The 13,979-nt window shown below is 39.0% G+C and overlaps 1 protein-coding gene across 3 annotated transcripts; it reads right to left on the bottom strand.

The window, feature by feature from the left end:
• Positions 1–477: 477 nt before the first annotated feature.
• On the bottom strand, positions 478–13,872 carry LOC115242516 (adenylyl cyclase 78C). Of its 3 annotated transcripts, none has more exons than XM_029818899.1 (20): positions 13,659–13,872; positions 11,466–11,636; positions 10,819–11,060; positions 10,581–10,738; positions 9,985–10,174; positions 9,179–9,363; positions 8,772–8,970; positions 7,054–7,212; positions 6,695–6,924; positions 6,378–6,514; positions 5,766–6,087; positions 5,197–5,400; positions 4,999–5,096; positions 4,315–4,839; positions 3,842–4,177; positions 3,475–3,712; positions 3,194–3,320; positions 2,983–3,089; positions 2,389–2,652; positions 478–2,292 (listed from the first exon to the last, which is right to left on the bottom strand). In XM_029818899.1, exons 2-20 carry the CDS (start codon positions 11,522–11,524, stop codon positions 2,074–2,076), a joined length of 3,999 nt encoding a protein of 1,332 aa, XP_029674759.1. In that variant the 5' UTR covers positions 11,525–11,636; positions 13,659–13,872; the 3' UTR covers positions 478–2,073. The 3 variants fall into 3 exon arrangements, with proteins under 3 accessions (XP_029674759.1, XP_029674767.1, XP_029674751.1); XM_029818907.1 differs by having other exon boundaries at positions 11,466–11,514; XM_029818891.1 differs by lacking the exon at positions 13,659–13,872 and having other exon boundaries at positions 11,466–12,176.
• Positions 13,873–13,979: the final 107 nt, after the last annotated feature.

The following is a 13,979-nucleotide window of genomic DNA, read 5'->3' as shown; positions in this document are numbered from 1 at the left end:
AATCCCACCTTCAAGCCAGGAGCGTTTTCTTGACTTCTGATCGCATTGACCAATCGTTTCCCCTCTTCCCCCATAATATTCATGATCCCCCTTTTCCCCCTTTTCCCTGTAATAATAATAAATAGTTACCGCGCATCCAATCCGATCATAGTCATCTATTTTTCTTTAAATGAAGCTAGATAATAATTTAGATAAAGAGAGGAGAGAAGAAGTTAGTCTCGACCAATGCAGCTAGAAACGAAGGAAAATCGCTCCCCTATTTTAAGGGCCATAATTTAAATGGCCGTATTTTAAACGACAAATATTGTAGAACGAAGCGATATTTTTCAACGGGGCACGTTTTACCGTCGAGAAAAAAAAAGATAGAGAAGAGAGAGAAAGAGAGGCGTGAAAAGATGAAAAGGAGGAAAAATCATCTGGACCGCCTTTTTAGCGCTCTTCTAATTGTATGTTCATTACGTGTACAGTGCCTTTGTATCTTAAAAGAGACAAGTCCCCCCTTTGTCCCTCGTAAGAAGCGATCGATTCTCGCGCAGGCAAAATTTTCCGAGCACCCCTCTTTCAATGAGAAAATTATCTTTATTAACCTATCCGAAGAGGAACGTAATTAATAATATAAGTAATTTCGATCGATTGTTTTTATTTGTTATAGCTTTTGCTAGATCAATGAAACATTTCTTAAAATTCTATAATATAGATTAGACGGAATGTTATCTTGAATATTGTAATTATAATTAATAATTATAATTAATAATTTTATTGATTTTGAATTTGAATTTTATTAATTTATTAAAAATTATAATTATAATAATTTTATAAATAATATTGTTAAGTATTTATAAAAATGCTGAAAATATTTTTTGTATTACATTTTTTTATTATCCCGTAAAGAGGAAGACGGGATTGGCCGTCCGAATGAGGATGGGTTAAGAAGACATAAATTTTTCTCCTTAACAGCAGCATAAAAAAATTAACGATGTAATTGAAACTTCTGTTTCCCCTCGGAATCGAAATTCTTCCTCGGAGGGTGTGAAATTTTGCCGATGATAAAGAGACGCATGTATGAGAGAAAAGGGGGGCGCGCGCGGTCCTTCCTACGTGTCGTGACGTTCTTCTGACTAGGTTCGTAATTGTAATGAATTGTCTAATGATTAATATGTAAAATTAGATTAATTATTCACGAGTATGTTGTAAAAGTCGTGTACAGTCGAATCGATTGATTCGAAATCGATTCGAAAGAAAAAGAAAGAGAGAGAGAGTGAGCGGTGGCCCCTCGTGATCGCGCGACGGCGTCTCATGGCCACCTCCCCCCCTGTGTAGTTAGCCTTATTATAATTATCATTATTGCCATTATTATCATGGATTATTATTACAATTATAAATATTGATTATAAATATTGTGTTTACCGTAATAATGTAATATACGAGGTTACATGGAGAGCTTTCCCTCCCGATGTGTTGTGCATTTTTCCAATCATAATAATAATTCCTTTCATCGTTACAGAGCGGAGTGAGTGATGCTGCTGTCATTCTGTGATAAAAGCGATCGGCACACAGTTTATCAATTATAATTATTATCGTGATTATATTATTGATTTCTTCATTTTAGAAATAGCGATTGGTTGAAATCATTTTGCTGTGTAACAAGCAGAACTTTGAATTAAAGCCGTAAAAAGGCGTGTAACTCGTCTTTATATAAGATGGATTATTTATTGTAAGTGTGCTATATACATTCAACAGCTTGTGGCAAAATGACACGGAAATGAAATTGGACGAAAAATATCCTTTCTCATGATCTGAATATCCAGATACTTGTCTCGTTAGATCGCTGCAAAAGAAGTGGTTTCGTTTCTTTCGATCTCTCTCAGTATTATCCTATCATTGAAATTACAGTTAAAGTTTTTTTTTTGTTAAAATATATTTTTCTAGACGGAATATAAAATGTATAACGGCCTCTCTCTCATTATTGGAGATTCGAAGCTACATTCTCGATTTCTATTCGGCGAGCAAAGACAGACCTTTTGCACCCATCTAACAGCGCGTCGGCGAAACTATTCGCGGGTAATTGTCGATCTACGTTCTTCGCAACGCTTGTTTTTTGATTTGCTTGCGACGCGCCTGAACCACCCCGTAGACGACCGCGGCGAGGCTGCGACAGGTGCTCCTGTGCCTGGGAGTGCCCTCCTGCTGCAGAGTTGCTTTACCCAGCACAAAGTACGTCTCCATCGTGCCCTTCCCTTTCACCTCGATTAGCCCGCGTTTCTGCGTCTGGTAACCCCTCGACTCCAAAAACTACGCGTAGATACGATGGATTAATACATGATTTATTAATTAATAATCTATGTCAATTCCTAATCGCCATTTTAGATGGTAAATCTTTGTTATTACCCTAGCGATGTCGTGCGGGACTTGGATCTTTCCCATCACACCGGTGGAGTCCATCCTTGAAGCCTCGTTGACGGTGTTGCCCCATATGTCGAAGACGGGTTTGCGGGCCCCGATCACGCCACCCACAAGGGGCCCGCAACTGATGCCGACTCGCAGGTCAAAGTTGTTAAACGAGTGAACGTTCACATCCTCAAGACGGTGACGCATAGCGACCGCGTAGTCCACCAGTCTGCACAAGTGTTCCATGTCGTCGCCGCAATTATCCTGTCATGTTTATTCGAATTTTAATCCTTTGCAAACTCGACTTTCTTTTCAGAGGAAATTAAACTCTTTGAAACTAGGCTCAATCCTAAAACGCATGCTGTTCTAATAAAAATTTAGTAAAAAAAATAATTCTGATAAATATAAATTGAGTCAAATAATTTATACAAGACAGGATTTATTTTGAAAAATCGTCTAGAAGGAGAAGAGGAGATTTGAGATTAAAGAATTGATAAAAAAATAAGATCCTTTTTTTGTACATCCTAAAATTGAAGACAATATTTCCAATTGTCATTGTATTGTCGCATCGTGTATTATATTTGATATTATTACAGTTTGACTGGGGTTTAATCCCGATGCGGCCATATATGTGGCGCCGACCGTCTTTATCTTCTCGATACAGTGAAACGCCGTCTCGTCCAGCAGCTCGTCAAAATCAGCTGCGTGTTAAATAAATTACATGTCGATTACTATGAAAAAAAATTAAATTTGATACATTGCGCTTTGTAAAATGGCCTGATTTTATGAAATGTAATCGCCGTACCAATGATCTCGTTAAGCAAGCGAATACACTCCATTCCTTTGTTGACATCCTCCGAGTAGAATTCCGTAAAGTTCGGCACGCTGGCGAACATCACACCGACCTTGTCCCGCGATTGTGAGTAGAGTTCCTTTGATTAATAAAATTGACGTTAATAGCAGAGCTTATTCTGTTGTATTTGCCTGTACGGGGTGTCTAAAAAAATCTCCGGTTATTCTTTTAATAACAGATTCTGATCAATTTGGAGACGAATGATTAGAAAATCTGTTAGATGCGGGTCTTACTTCCGGCGCGCGATCCGCTGTAAGGAAGTGATGTGCCACGTGATCCGGCAAAATGTTCTTCAGGAGTTGCATATTGTTGTGTCGCGACTCGATCATGTCGCTCAGCTCTCTCTCGGCTTGCTGCTTCCACAGGAAGTCGAGACGTGATGTCACTTCCACCAGTCTACCGTGGTACGTGACCATCACGAGGAAAACTGTCAGGAAGGTCAGCATCTGCGCCGGTAGGGATATTGCCGATCTAGAAGAGAGATTAAAATTATTGGCGAAGTGCGTGTTTTATAAACGTCGTGTCAACAAGTTGTATTATTATTATTATTGAATTTAATTTGAGGAATAAATTTCGTTGATTATATGCCGAGAGGCTTACACGTATCTCTCTCCCTCGGTGAACATGCCTTTGCACACGATGAGGATCAGCACCGCGTACACCAAAACGATTGCTGCGGCCAGTGCCGTTTTCACCAGGTAGTACAGCTTCAGGGCCGAGGCGAGCGCGATCAGGCACAGGATCCAAGTGAACACCATGTACTCTGGTCGGATGCAACTGGTCTCTTCGAGCACGTCGAGATTCTTGAGGGTTAACGGGTGAGTTTGATTCTCGTCGTCGGCGACGGAGAGGATCTTTCTCTGGATTTCGCGTTTGCGTGCAACTCGTCTGTAATGTCGGCTTCCGGCTTCCGGCTTCTCGTAATGCTGTTCGTATCTGCGGTAACATCGACAAAACCAAATATCGCAACGTTACAAGAAAAGTCATATAATTTTGAAACATCCGAATTCTCGGAACCCTGTCAGTTTAACGTCTATAGATAAATCGGCTCTAGTCGTTGCCACAAAACCGACCTGTAAAACCGGAAGAACTCTTTCCTGCTTTTTCCGGTCTCTCTGCCGTTCACCACCTGCGTCAGTTTCAATTCGATATTGCTGGAGCCCCCTTCCAGGGTATTATTCTCGGTCGAAGGGGCGGTCTTTTGTTCCTCGGCGGGTTCGTCGCTTAGAGCGGCCTCCAGAAACGTCAGTATGAAGTGGTCCCGGACCGATTTCGAGGTGGTCGCGGTCAGCTTCTCTGGCGATGGAAACGGATTTGCCGAGGTCGTTGTCAGAGGTGTTTGTTGCTTAAGCACCATCACTTCGAGATAAGAGCGCACCGTGATGGGACATGTTAGGACGCCGATGATGGACGTCAACGCCATCAGACTGATGACGCCGCAGATAAAGATGGTACGATGCTTCTTGTTGTGCACCAGCATGGACGATGTATGCTGTAGGTACGTCGGCATGCCTTTGAACTCCTCCGCCATCACCAGGATCGACGACGCTATCAGGATCACGGTGGTTACCAGCAGAGAGATCAGAAGAATCATACAGCTACGACAATCGAGATGAAGCAAAATGAAGAGTTGCATTTTAATATTATTATAATATACATTGTAAGTTATTTTCTTATTATATAAGTTTTATTTTATTTCTCTTTTATGTCGAAAGAGAAATTTGAATTTGCCTTTAAATTCAGCTTTATTTACTCACTCGGACAAGATTATAGCTTGGCAGACGGCGATGAAGAGCCATATAACGAAGCAACATATCATGTTGGACTTGAACATATCCTCTCGCAATTGATCAAACTGCGACATAAATAATTAATTGGAACATAGCTTGTATAATGTTTCTTTTTATTAACTCGGGCATATTTTTAGTATATTATTAATGCAATTGATTGTTCACCTTGGATTCCATGCTCTCATCGTTATAACGCAAAGTCCATGCGTTTATGTTGGCCAACCTCATGCGTTTATTACTGGCGGTTTCGATAGCGTTCTTCTTCTCGACTGTCGTCGAAGTTGCCTTGTTGCTCGGTTTGGCCGGTTGACCGTTTTCCTCTTCGAGATATTCGGACTCCAAATTACTCACCGACGTAGCTGTATTTAACTGCGATCGCAAAATAAATAAAAGAAAGTAATAATCTTGATTGCAAAATGTTAAATAGAAGTGTAATTTTTAAATTTGATTAGTGAAATAATATATATCATTGCATATAAATTAATTAACATTTTATTGCAATTAGATTAATTCAGCCCAATTAAAAGATTTATAAGGCACTATATAATATATATGGAAAATTTTAAAAATCGATAAGATAATTTACTAAAATCAATTAATGATAAGTTAAAATAAATAAACTGAAATTCTTCTTATATAGATTTTTTAAATTGCGATTTAATTTCTTTAGATGATGTCATATATTAAACCGTAGGGTGTATCAATAGTTGAACAAAATGCAAGTTAACGCTCACATTTTCGAATGGGATTTCAGGCGTCCAATCGACCCCGATGTCGTCGTCCACAGTGGAATTCGGAGCCGCGTTGCTGTTCGCGGTGTGTGGATTGTTCATCTTGAAGCTCTTTTTGTTCTTATTTGCGGCCATCTCTTCCTCCGTCCAGACCTTCGGCTTCGACGATTGTCTTCGTCTGGACTTGAGGGGCTCCACCTGCTTGATGAGGTACGTTACGACGTTCCTGTCCTTGAGATAATTGTCCCGCTCGCTTCCGTAGCCGGGTTCCACCTCGTAAACGTCGTTTAGGCACTTGAGCGTGTCGGCGGAAATATGCACCCTCCTGTAAAGAGAAATCCCGCGCATTTCCAGAATTTGTGAATCTTGAAGGCTTCGAATGGGAGGCAGATTCACGGGTTTAAATTTTTTTTCGGAAAATTCTAATTTCACTTTTTCGAAACGAGTGAAAACCCAAGAATTTATAAAAATACATCAATAATTGCTCGTATAATAAAATTAAGCTCAAAGAAAAATAAGCTTTATCAGTTGCTTTTATTCAATAAAATTAACTTTATAATATTACAATTTACACTTTTGGGTAATATGATGAGGTTTTTGTTTTTATATGCCTACCCTGGTATTCCTCCGCTTTCGAGATGATTCGCGAGCGTAACGTCATACGACCATACGTCGAATTGCCACTTTCGCAACCCCAAGACTCCGCACAGTACCGATCCACTGTGGATCCCTATTCTCATGTTCAGGTCCACCTGAAAAAAAAAATGTGCACCAGAAGAATGAATGAAAAATTCAAGATAGCATTTTAAAAATATATTCATTTTTTCAAATATTTCTTAAATAAGATATACATTTATTTGGAGAATATTGATTCTCTCAAGTATTTGAAGATTCTCTCGTTTCATTTGTATCGTGAGATAAAGTCCTAGTACCTTCGTGGTGAATCTCACGTCCCGTATGGCCTTAATCATGTGCAGGCCCATCTCGACGCAACAATGGGCATGATCGCTCCTGGCGATCGGCAGGCCGGAGATGCAGTAGTAACAGTCACCTAGAAGCTTTATCCGTAGACAATGGTTCTCCGCCGAGAGCTTGTCGAAGCGAGCAAAGAGATCGTTCAGCACCTTGACTAGCTCCTGGGCGCTGCATTGACTCGCGAGAGCTTGGGTAAAATTGGTAGATGGAATGAATTATCGTTCTGACTCGTATATTTTGTTTCTTTTTTCTCAGTGAAATTAATGATATAGGAAAAGTGACATCTCTCAACGAGCAAAATTTTTCAGAACCGTACCCGTGAATCCCTTGATGTCGGCAAACAGGATGCTGACGTTCTCATAGCGATGGATGTATATCCGGTGGAATTGATTCGGCGTGAAGGATATCGTCCCCCCACGTGCCGTCTCGCGAGCGATATCGCGGATCATTTCCTTGGCGACGAAATCGGGCAACACTTCAATCGAGTAAGAATTATAAAGTTAATTATTTCGATTTTTTTATATTTTGATTAAGATATAAAAAGTATGCTTTATATATCTGTGAATGTAAAACAAGCATATAATTTTTTTCTGAATTTAAAGTTTTGAAAATAATTGCTGTAAAATAAAATCGTCTAAAACTTGCAGTTTATTAGAGAAGATTTAATTTAACAAAAAGTACGCTTTATTTAAGAAGAATCATCTTGACACCTTGAATATACAATAACTTTAGTAGATATTTTATTATAACCGATATTTATATAATTTATTACTTATATTATTATTTTATTTAACTTTTATATAGTAATAATTACTTTATAAAAATATAAAAAAAATGTGCGTTTTCCCTATTATTCTTTGATGTAGACGTGTAGGAGAATTTCTCAGTGAAAATATCGAGAAAGAATATTATTATTATTATTATTGTAAATCGCGCCACAATTCTCTCTTCGTAAATTCTCTCGTTTAATTCTCTCTTCATCTAATTTTCCACCTGTCATAGAAAAAAGAAATGGGTGAAAGAGCCCGCTTCAAACTGCAAAACAAGCTATTCACCTAGCTATTTACGCATCTCAAGTTTAATTGTCGAAAAGGGCTCTTCAATTTCCACGGCTTATAACTTTGTATAACTAAGAAGCCTCGCGGCATCATATCAATTCACCGAGAACACAAACAAATTATACGGCGAGAATTACGAGTTGCGAGCGATAGTGGGTCAGAGGTTGGTATTTATGTAATCCCGGCGTAATGTGTACTCGACGACGATGTGTATTTTCGTCTAGGCTACGAGGAGTAGCAAATCGATATATCGGGTGGGATCTCGGCGGAGGGTAATGCCGACGTAACGCAAAAGGCTATCGGAAAAACGTGCGTCCAATCGGCGCAATCGGCCGAGAGAGTGTCTAGTGACCCTTTTTGACACTCGGCCGAGCAAATTATGCACGGACGAGTGACGGCGCGAGTCGCCCGCCCCGCGCGCGCCGCGTTCGTGTTACAATAAATATGCACATAAATACACCAGCCTAGTTACGATCCCGCGACGAGAGATCGTCTCTCTTTCTCGATCGCTTCTCGAGAGAGGAGCTTTTGTTTCTTTTGAGTCGCGGATACTTTAATTTAATTGCATTTCATATTAGCTTTATAATCGAATGTCCACTTTTGTCAAAGGCCGTCCTTGCTTCATCGAAAACTTTATTTAAGTCTCTACTTTTTAATCGCGCGTTTTTTTTCAAGATATTTTTCAGATTAATGATTAGATTCGTTAGATATATAATTTCCCCCTATTGATTTTTTGTAGCTGAAGAATCGCACGACTATTTTTCGCTAGATATATACATCCTCGTGTAACACAAGATTACTCGATTGAAGCATTTATTATGATCCTAGAATAAATTCTTTAAGAACATGCTGCGTATGAACATATGAAGAGTATAGAATATAATTTAATAAAAAAATTAATAAAAATAAGGTAAACAAAATAGGTGCAAGATTAGGTAAAATGCAGAATCTCTCAATTTTTTTTTTGCTTCTTTACCCGAGAGCAGCAGCTTTTCCTGCCGATTGTTCTCATTCTGCGTGCGCTGCCGCGTCTCCGTGGAACGATGGGTCTCGAGGAAAGCCTGTCGTTGTCCCCGGTCTGTCAGGTACTTGGTGTACATGCCGGCCAGGTTCACGGCCAGGTACAGCAGCACGTTTGTTGTCAGCATGCGGACGATGCACGCCACGTCGCGCGGCTGCGAGAAAAATTTCAAGATCGTTCAATCTAATTTAGAAGCCCTATGATCTAATAATTGAAGTTAAACATAAGCAAAATGAGAATTAAAGCCGAATTTAAATTTTGTAAGAAAATTTAGCTTAAATTATTAAATAAAATTAATATAAAATATTTTCGAAGAGGGATATTTTGGATGAGGAAATTCTAAGAGGTACAAGTTCTCTCACATATGTGGAGTCCGGCAGGAGACTTATGCCGGTCATCACCATGTGTGTTAGCGCCGTTCCGTAACCGGCGAGGACGCACCATCGCAACGGCAAGGGCAGCATCGCGTACGGCGCGTACACGACGAAGAGTATATACCACATGAGCCGCTGCTGCGTAATGAAATTCAGACCGGCACTTATGAAGCCTGCGAAACAAAAAAAAAAAAGGAAAAAAGAAGAACGAGAGAGATGAAAAAAATCTCTGAGAATTTCAGATTTTCCATGTTTTTCCAGGGAGACGACACCTTGGGGACACGATAATCACTCGCGATATTGAGTCTTCGTCTCTTCATGACGCGTTCGATCTAGAATGAGGGATGTGCAATATTTCGGAGATTATTTTCGCGCCCAGAATCTGAACCCAGTAAAATTACCGGTTTCGGTCTCTGGCTTTGCTCCACGCTCCGGCGAGCAGCCGTCAGCCCGATTTTAGCTGACCAGTAGAGCACGACGCCGTTCGATTCAACGACGATGGATTCGATAGAGTCGAAATATTGACGACCCCGAGTGAGAAGCTATTAGAATAGTGTGAAAACAACGGGAGGAGAAACAAAGCTTTACTTTAGTTTACATCTTTTAATATAGAAAAAAGAAATTTTAATTCCCCTTTTCAGAGAGATTTTAAATCGATAATTTTATTGAAGGATGGAAAAGTGACGCGAAAGAGGGACTGCTTCCGATATTTCCAAATCGAGTAATTATAATTGCGGCGAGTTTATAATTACGGGGATCGATAAGACAGAACGCGCGAGTCGCGTGGGCCTCACCTTGAGTGTTTATTAATAACCAAGTGAATATCGAGGCCCAGTACAGATGATTGCTAGAAAAGCAACGCCACCAGCCGAGCACGCACACCACCAGATTCGCCGCCATGCAACACACGGCCCATGATAAGCCCTCGATGAGGCCTCCGTTACGTGGGTCCCGTTGCCAGAGCCAAATCGCTGTTAACGTGATCTGCATCAGCGATAAGAGGTCGTTTCAATTAAATATTTAATTGCGTAATTAAAAGTTCATTATTTACAAGATCTTTCTTGCCTTAGTTTTTATTAATTATATCCTCTAGAATTTTATATAGCGATATGGAATTTTTTGAGAGTCGATTTTTATTTGAAAGATTTACGAGAAAATAGACTTTTGATTCGAATCCATTTTACACGATATTACACAATTTAATTTCGTGAAGCATAAAAAAGTTGCGACTTAGTTGGCTAATTTTTTACTTAAAGATTCAAGATAAAAAGAAAAAGATTTATCTTATATGATTCTATAGGATTCATATATGATTTTATTTAATTGCATGATTTTTTCATAAGATCAATTTGCGTATTTATTAATTTTTTTTTTTATTGCTTTTACTCACTTTCAGGCCGAAGTCCACGATGTTCAGCGTAATCAGGGACTTCTGCCTCTGTCGATTCGAGTAGAGAAGGTAGGATGTCTCCAGGTGCTTGTTATGAAAGCTGTTGGTTAACGAGGGCAAGAATATTCCCTTGTACAGCACCCCCTTCTTGAAGACATCTGAAATGCAACGCTAGCTTCTAATATCGAGCTAGATGAAAATGATTTTGAGAATGGCAATAATTTCCTGGAGGATTTACCGCATTGGGTCTGAGCTTCCTCATCGGGCACAGCCTGTTCAGCACCGTCTTCCGATTCCGCTTCCGCATCCTCGATTCTCTCGATGGGCACTTGAACGTCGTTCTTGGCTTCGGCGATGATCTCGGGATCCGCGTTGGACTTCCGGTCCTCCCACGCCGCCAGTCCCTCCCGGCCCAGCCTCTCGGAGGTCAGTTTCTTCACCGCCTTGATCCATAATTGTTTCCTCGGCGAAATGCTCGACCTGATTATATCGGAGTTATACGATTCGCCGATTAATTAACGAATGATGATTGGATTGGGCGATAATAACGTTGCGTAGCGTGAAATTTGTCGAGAATATTTCATCTTGTCAAATATTCCGCAAAAATATATAATATATTGTTAATAATGGAATAATGATATTATTCAATGATAATAATTAAAATATTTTTATAATATTATTAAATAATAAAAAAATGTGATTAAAATAATTTTATAGTATATATATAAATCATACTTATAAAGTCGTTGCATATAAAAAGTAATTTTTGTATGGATCAATTTCTAGGAAAATTAGATGTGTAACTTAAAATATCTCAATTTTTTTCGTAGATCGAACAAATTTCACACTCGACAAACATGACATACGAGATTGGCGATCACTCACTCGTTGATGCTCGTGACATCGCTGTCCAGCATCATGCTCCAGGTCTGTTCTGTAATCATTATCTCCCCGATGATCCGCGGATCACGACTGACCGCTTACGTTGTGATCGTCAGTAAGGCAACAAGTGCCTTAGTGTCATCCGGCATTGTTCACAGACACCTTGAATAAAAACTGACTGCGAGGTAGCGACGATCGTTCGCACCACGGCGACGTTTTTCGAGGCGAAACGTCGTTTCTCGAGACGAGAGAAAACGGTCGATCGAGAGACCCAGAGAATCACGAAGATCGATCCACGATCGCGATGTTCGTACTCAATAAAATCCGGCTTGGATCCGCGTGCTTTTTACGATCGGCGAGATGCGAGAGGCGTCTGGTCGAAGTGTCATGTCTTTTTCCTTTCTCTTTAGCGTATCGGGTCGTGACGAAAACGCCTCCATGGGGACGCCTACGTGTTCTTTTTCCTCTAACACTTTTAAGTGTTCCTTTAATCGCTCGTATGTGGTCGGATTTCTTCGTCGATATTCAAGTAAAATTCGCGAGATTTAGCCAAAAAGAAATGACATCGCAAGAGAGACGAGGACAAAAGAGAAGAAATGTTTCTTGCTATATCTTGAGAGATTTTAGACTTTATTTAAATTTAAATTAAAATCTCGAGTTACTATATCATCGAAAATATAAATGCTTAGCATTGTCATACTATCAAGGGGACACCACGTACTCTGATTGACACACCGTTTTTCATAAAACATTTTTTATGAGTAGCTTTTGAAAAAAAAAAGTTTTTAATACAAATTATATTTATTTATTTTTTTTTGAATCATTGTAAAAAATTAGTATAATTTTTATAGAATAATTAATCCTTTCGAAGTGAATATAATATATAAATCACGCTGGATAATGTAAAATCCCCGTTCTTGAAGATTTAAAAACTTTTTCGATAATAATGTTCTTCGCGAGCTACGTACAGCAGGGATCGAGAAAACCGTTATGTTATTTATCGCGAGGTATAAAATAAAGTTTTGGAGGATTTTCCGAAAGGGACAGAACAGTTATAAAGAAAAAGCCACTAGGAAATTTCCGTTCCTAAAAGCCGATACTCTTGTTGTTACTTATCGCAAATCTGCTATTAGTCGCTCGATGTTCTTGTAGCAAGATGTGTAAAAACGTATTTTCCGATTTGTATTAAACTTTATGAATTTTTTCTCTGCAAATTCCGAGAAGTGCATCGAACGGCTTTGCAAGGAAACTTCATTGGAGGAAAACTACCCATAAAAAATTTTTTATCAAAATCGATGAGTCAGAGTACGTAGTGTCCCCTTGTATTCGATATATTATATTAATGTTTAAAATATAATATATATATATATATATATCTTGTATAAAAATTTTAAATTTTGCATTTGAATTTATATTATATTGCAATAGAAATATATACGTAAATCTATTTATTTATTTATCTATCCTGAAAAAATAAGCATCATTCTCTGATTCTGAATTTTTGCAGGTTTCTGCGAGAGAATGATTTTTTGAACATGTCTTTATATATATATATATATATATATATATATATATATATAATATTAAAAAAATCAATAATTGTGTGTACATAAAATAATATCAAAAATAAATTCCCGCAGAAAAAGATTATGTAATCTTTCGTCAAGAGGAGACTCTGTCCGTGATGTTGTTTGAAGAAGCTTTATAGATTTATTTTCCAGGTCATTAGGGATTAATTACACAGTAGCCTTTAATCGTCAATAATGTCCATCATCATTTCTGGATGCTTTCTTTTTCGCCAACCAGCTCGTATTTTCACGAGACGCGAATCCACGATATTGTCTTGCTGTCTCTTTGCTTTTGCTTCGTTATTTTCGTCACGACACAACGCGCATTTTCGGATGAAGAAACGAGATATTCAATCACGGTTCCAAAAGCAAGTTAAAAAGAACACATACACTATTTGTTTATCGAAATTTTGCGACACCAAAGAGACATGATCGTAATCGTCTCATAAGTATAATTTGTAAAAGAATTATATAATTTATGAATATTCCAATTTTTTAATAATTAAACAAGAGTCTATTATATTACGTAAAAAAAATAAAAATTTCGCGCGACTATATATCTCGTTGCAATTTTAATAAAACGGAAGAGCCGCTCTATGCTGTGTAGGCTCGATTACGAGCGACTTACCTTAATCGTCGATCCTAGGCAAAGGGAACAACGGCTCCTTCCTGCCGCGTCCTGGCATCGAGTCCAAGGAGTCGCGGGAACTCGAAAATCGCGCGCGCGCTTCTCCCGACGAGCAGAATCTACGAGGTGTCCGCGAAGTTCAACTCGCATCCCCCATCGTTGTCGGCTCATCCCCCCTTTCCCTATTGTTAGATCCAACGATCCGGCGGAGGGGCGGAGCCGGTACCTCAGAATAGCGATGCTATCATTATTGCGGGTTGAAAAATGTACTGCGTATAATTAAATTTCAACTATCTTAGATTTATCAGAGGGAAAAAGGGA

This window comes from Formica exsecta, unplaced genomic scaffold, assembly GCF_003651465.1.
Source record: "Formica exsecta isolate Colony F162 unplaced genomic scaffold, ASM365146v1 scaffold120, whole genome shotgun sequence".
NCBI classification, from domain to species: domain Eukaryota; kingdom Metazoa; phylum Arthropoda; class Insecta; order Hymenoptera; family Formicidae; genus Formica; species Formica exsecta.
Note: the sequence above shows the minus strand (reverse complement) of the source record. Positions and strands in the feature narration are given on the sequence as shown.

Coding starts and splice junctions, on each gene's coding strand:
- LOC115242516 (XM_029818899.1), bottom strand. CDS start 11,524: ATGATTACAGAACAGACCTGGAGCATGATGCTGGACAGCGATGTCACG. Junction 8,971..9,178: donor TCCTGCCGGACTCCACATAT/GTGAGAGAACTT, acceptor TTTTTCTCGCAG/CCGCGCGACGTGGCGTGCAT. Junction 3,090..3,193: donor CTTGCTTAACGAGATCATTG/GTACGGCGATTA, acceptor TTTAACACGCAG/CTGATTTTGACGAGCTGCTG.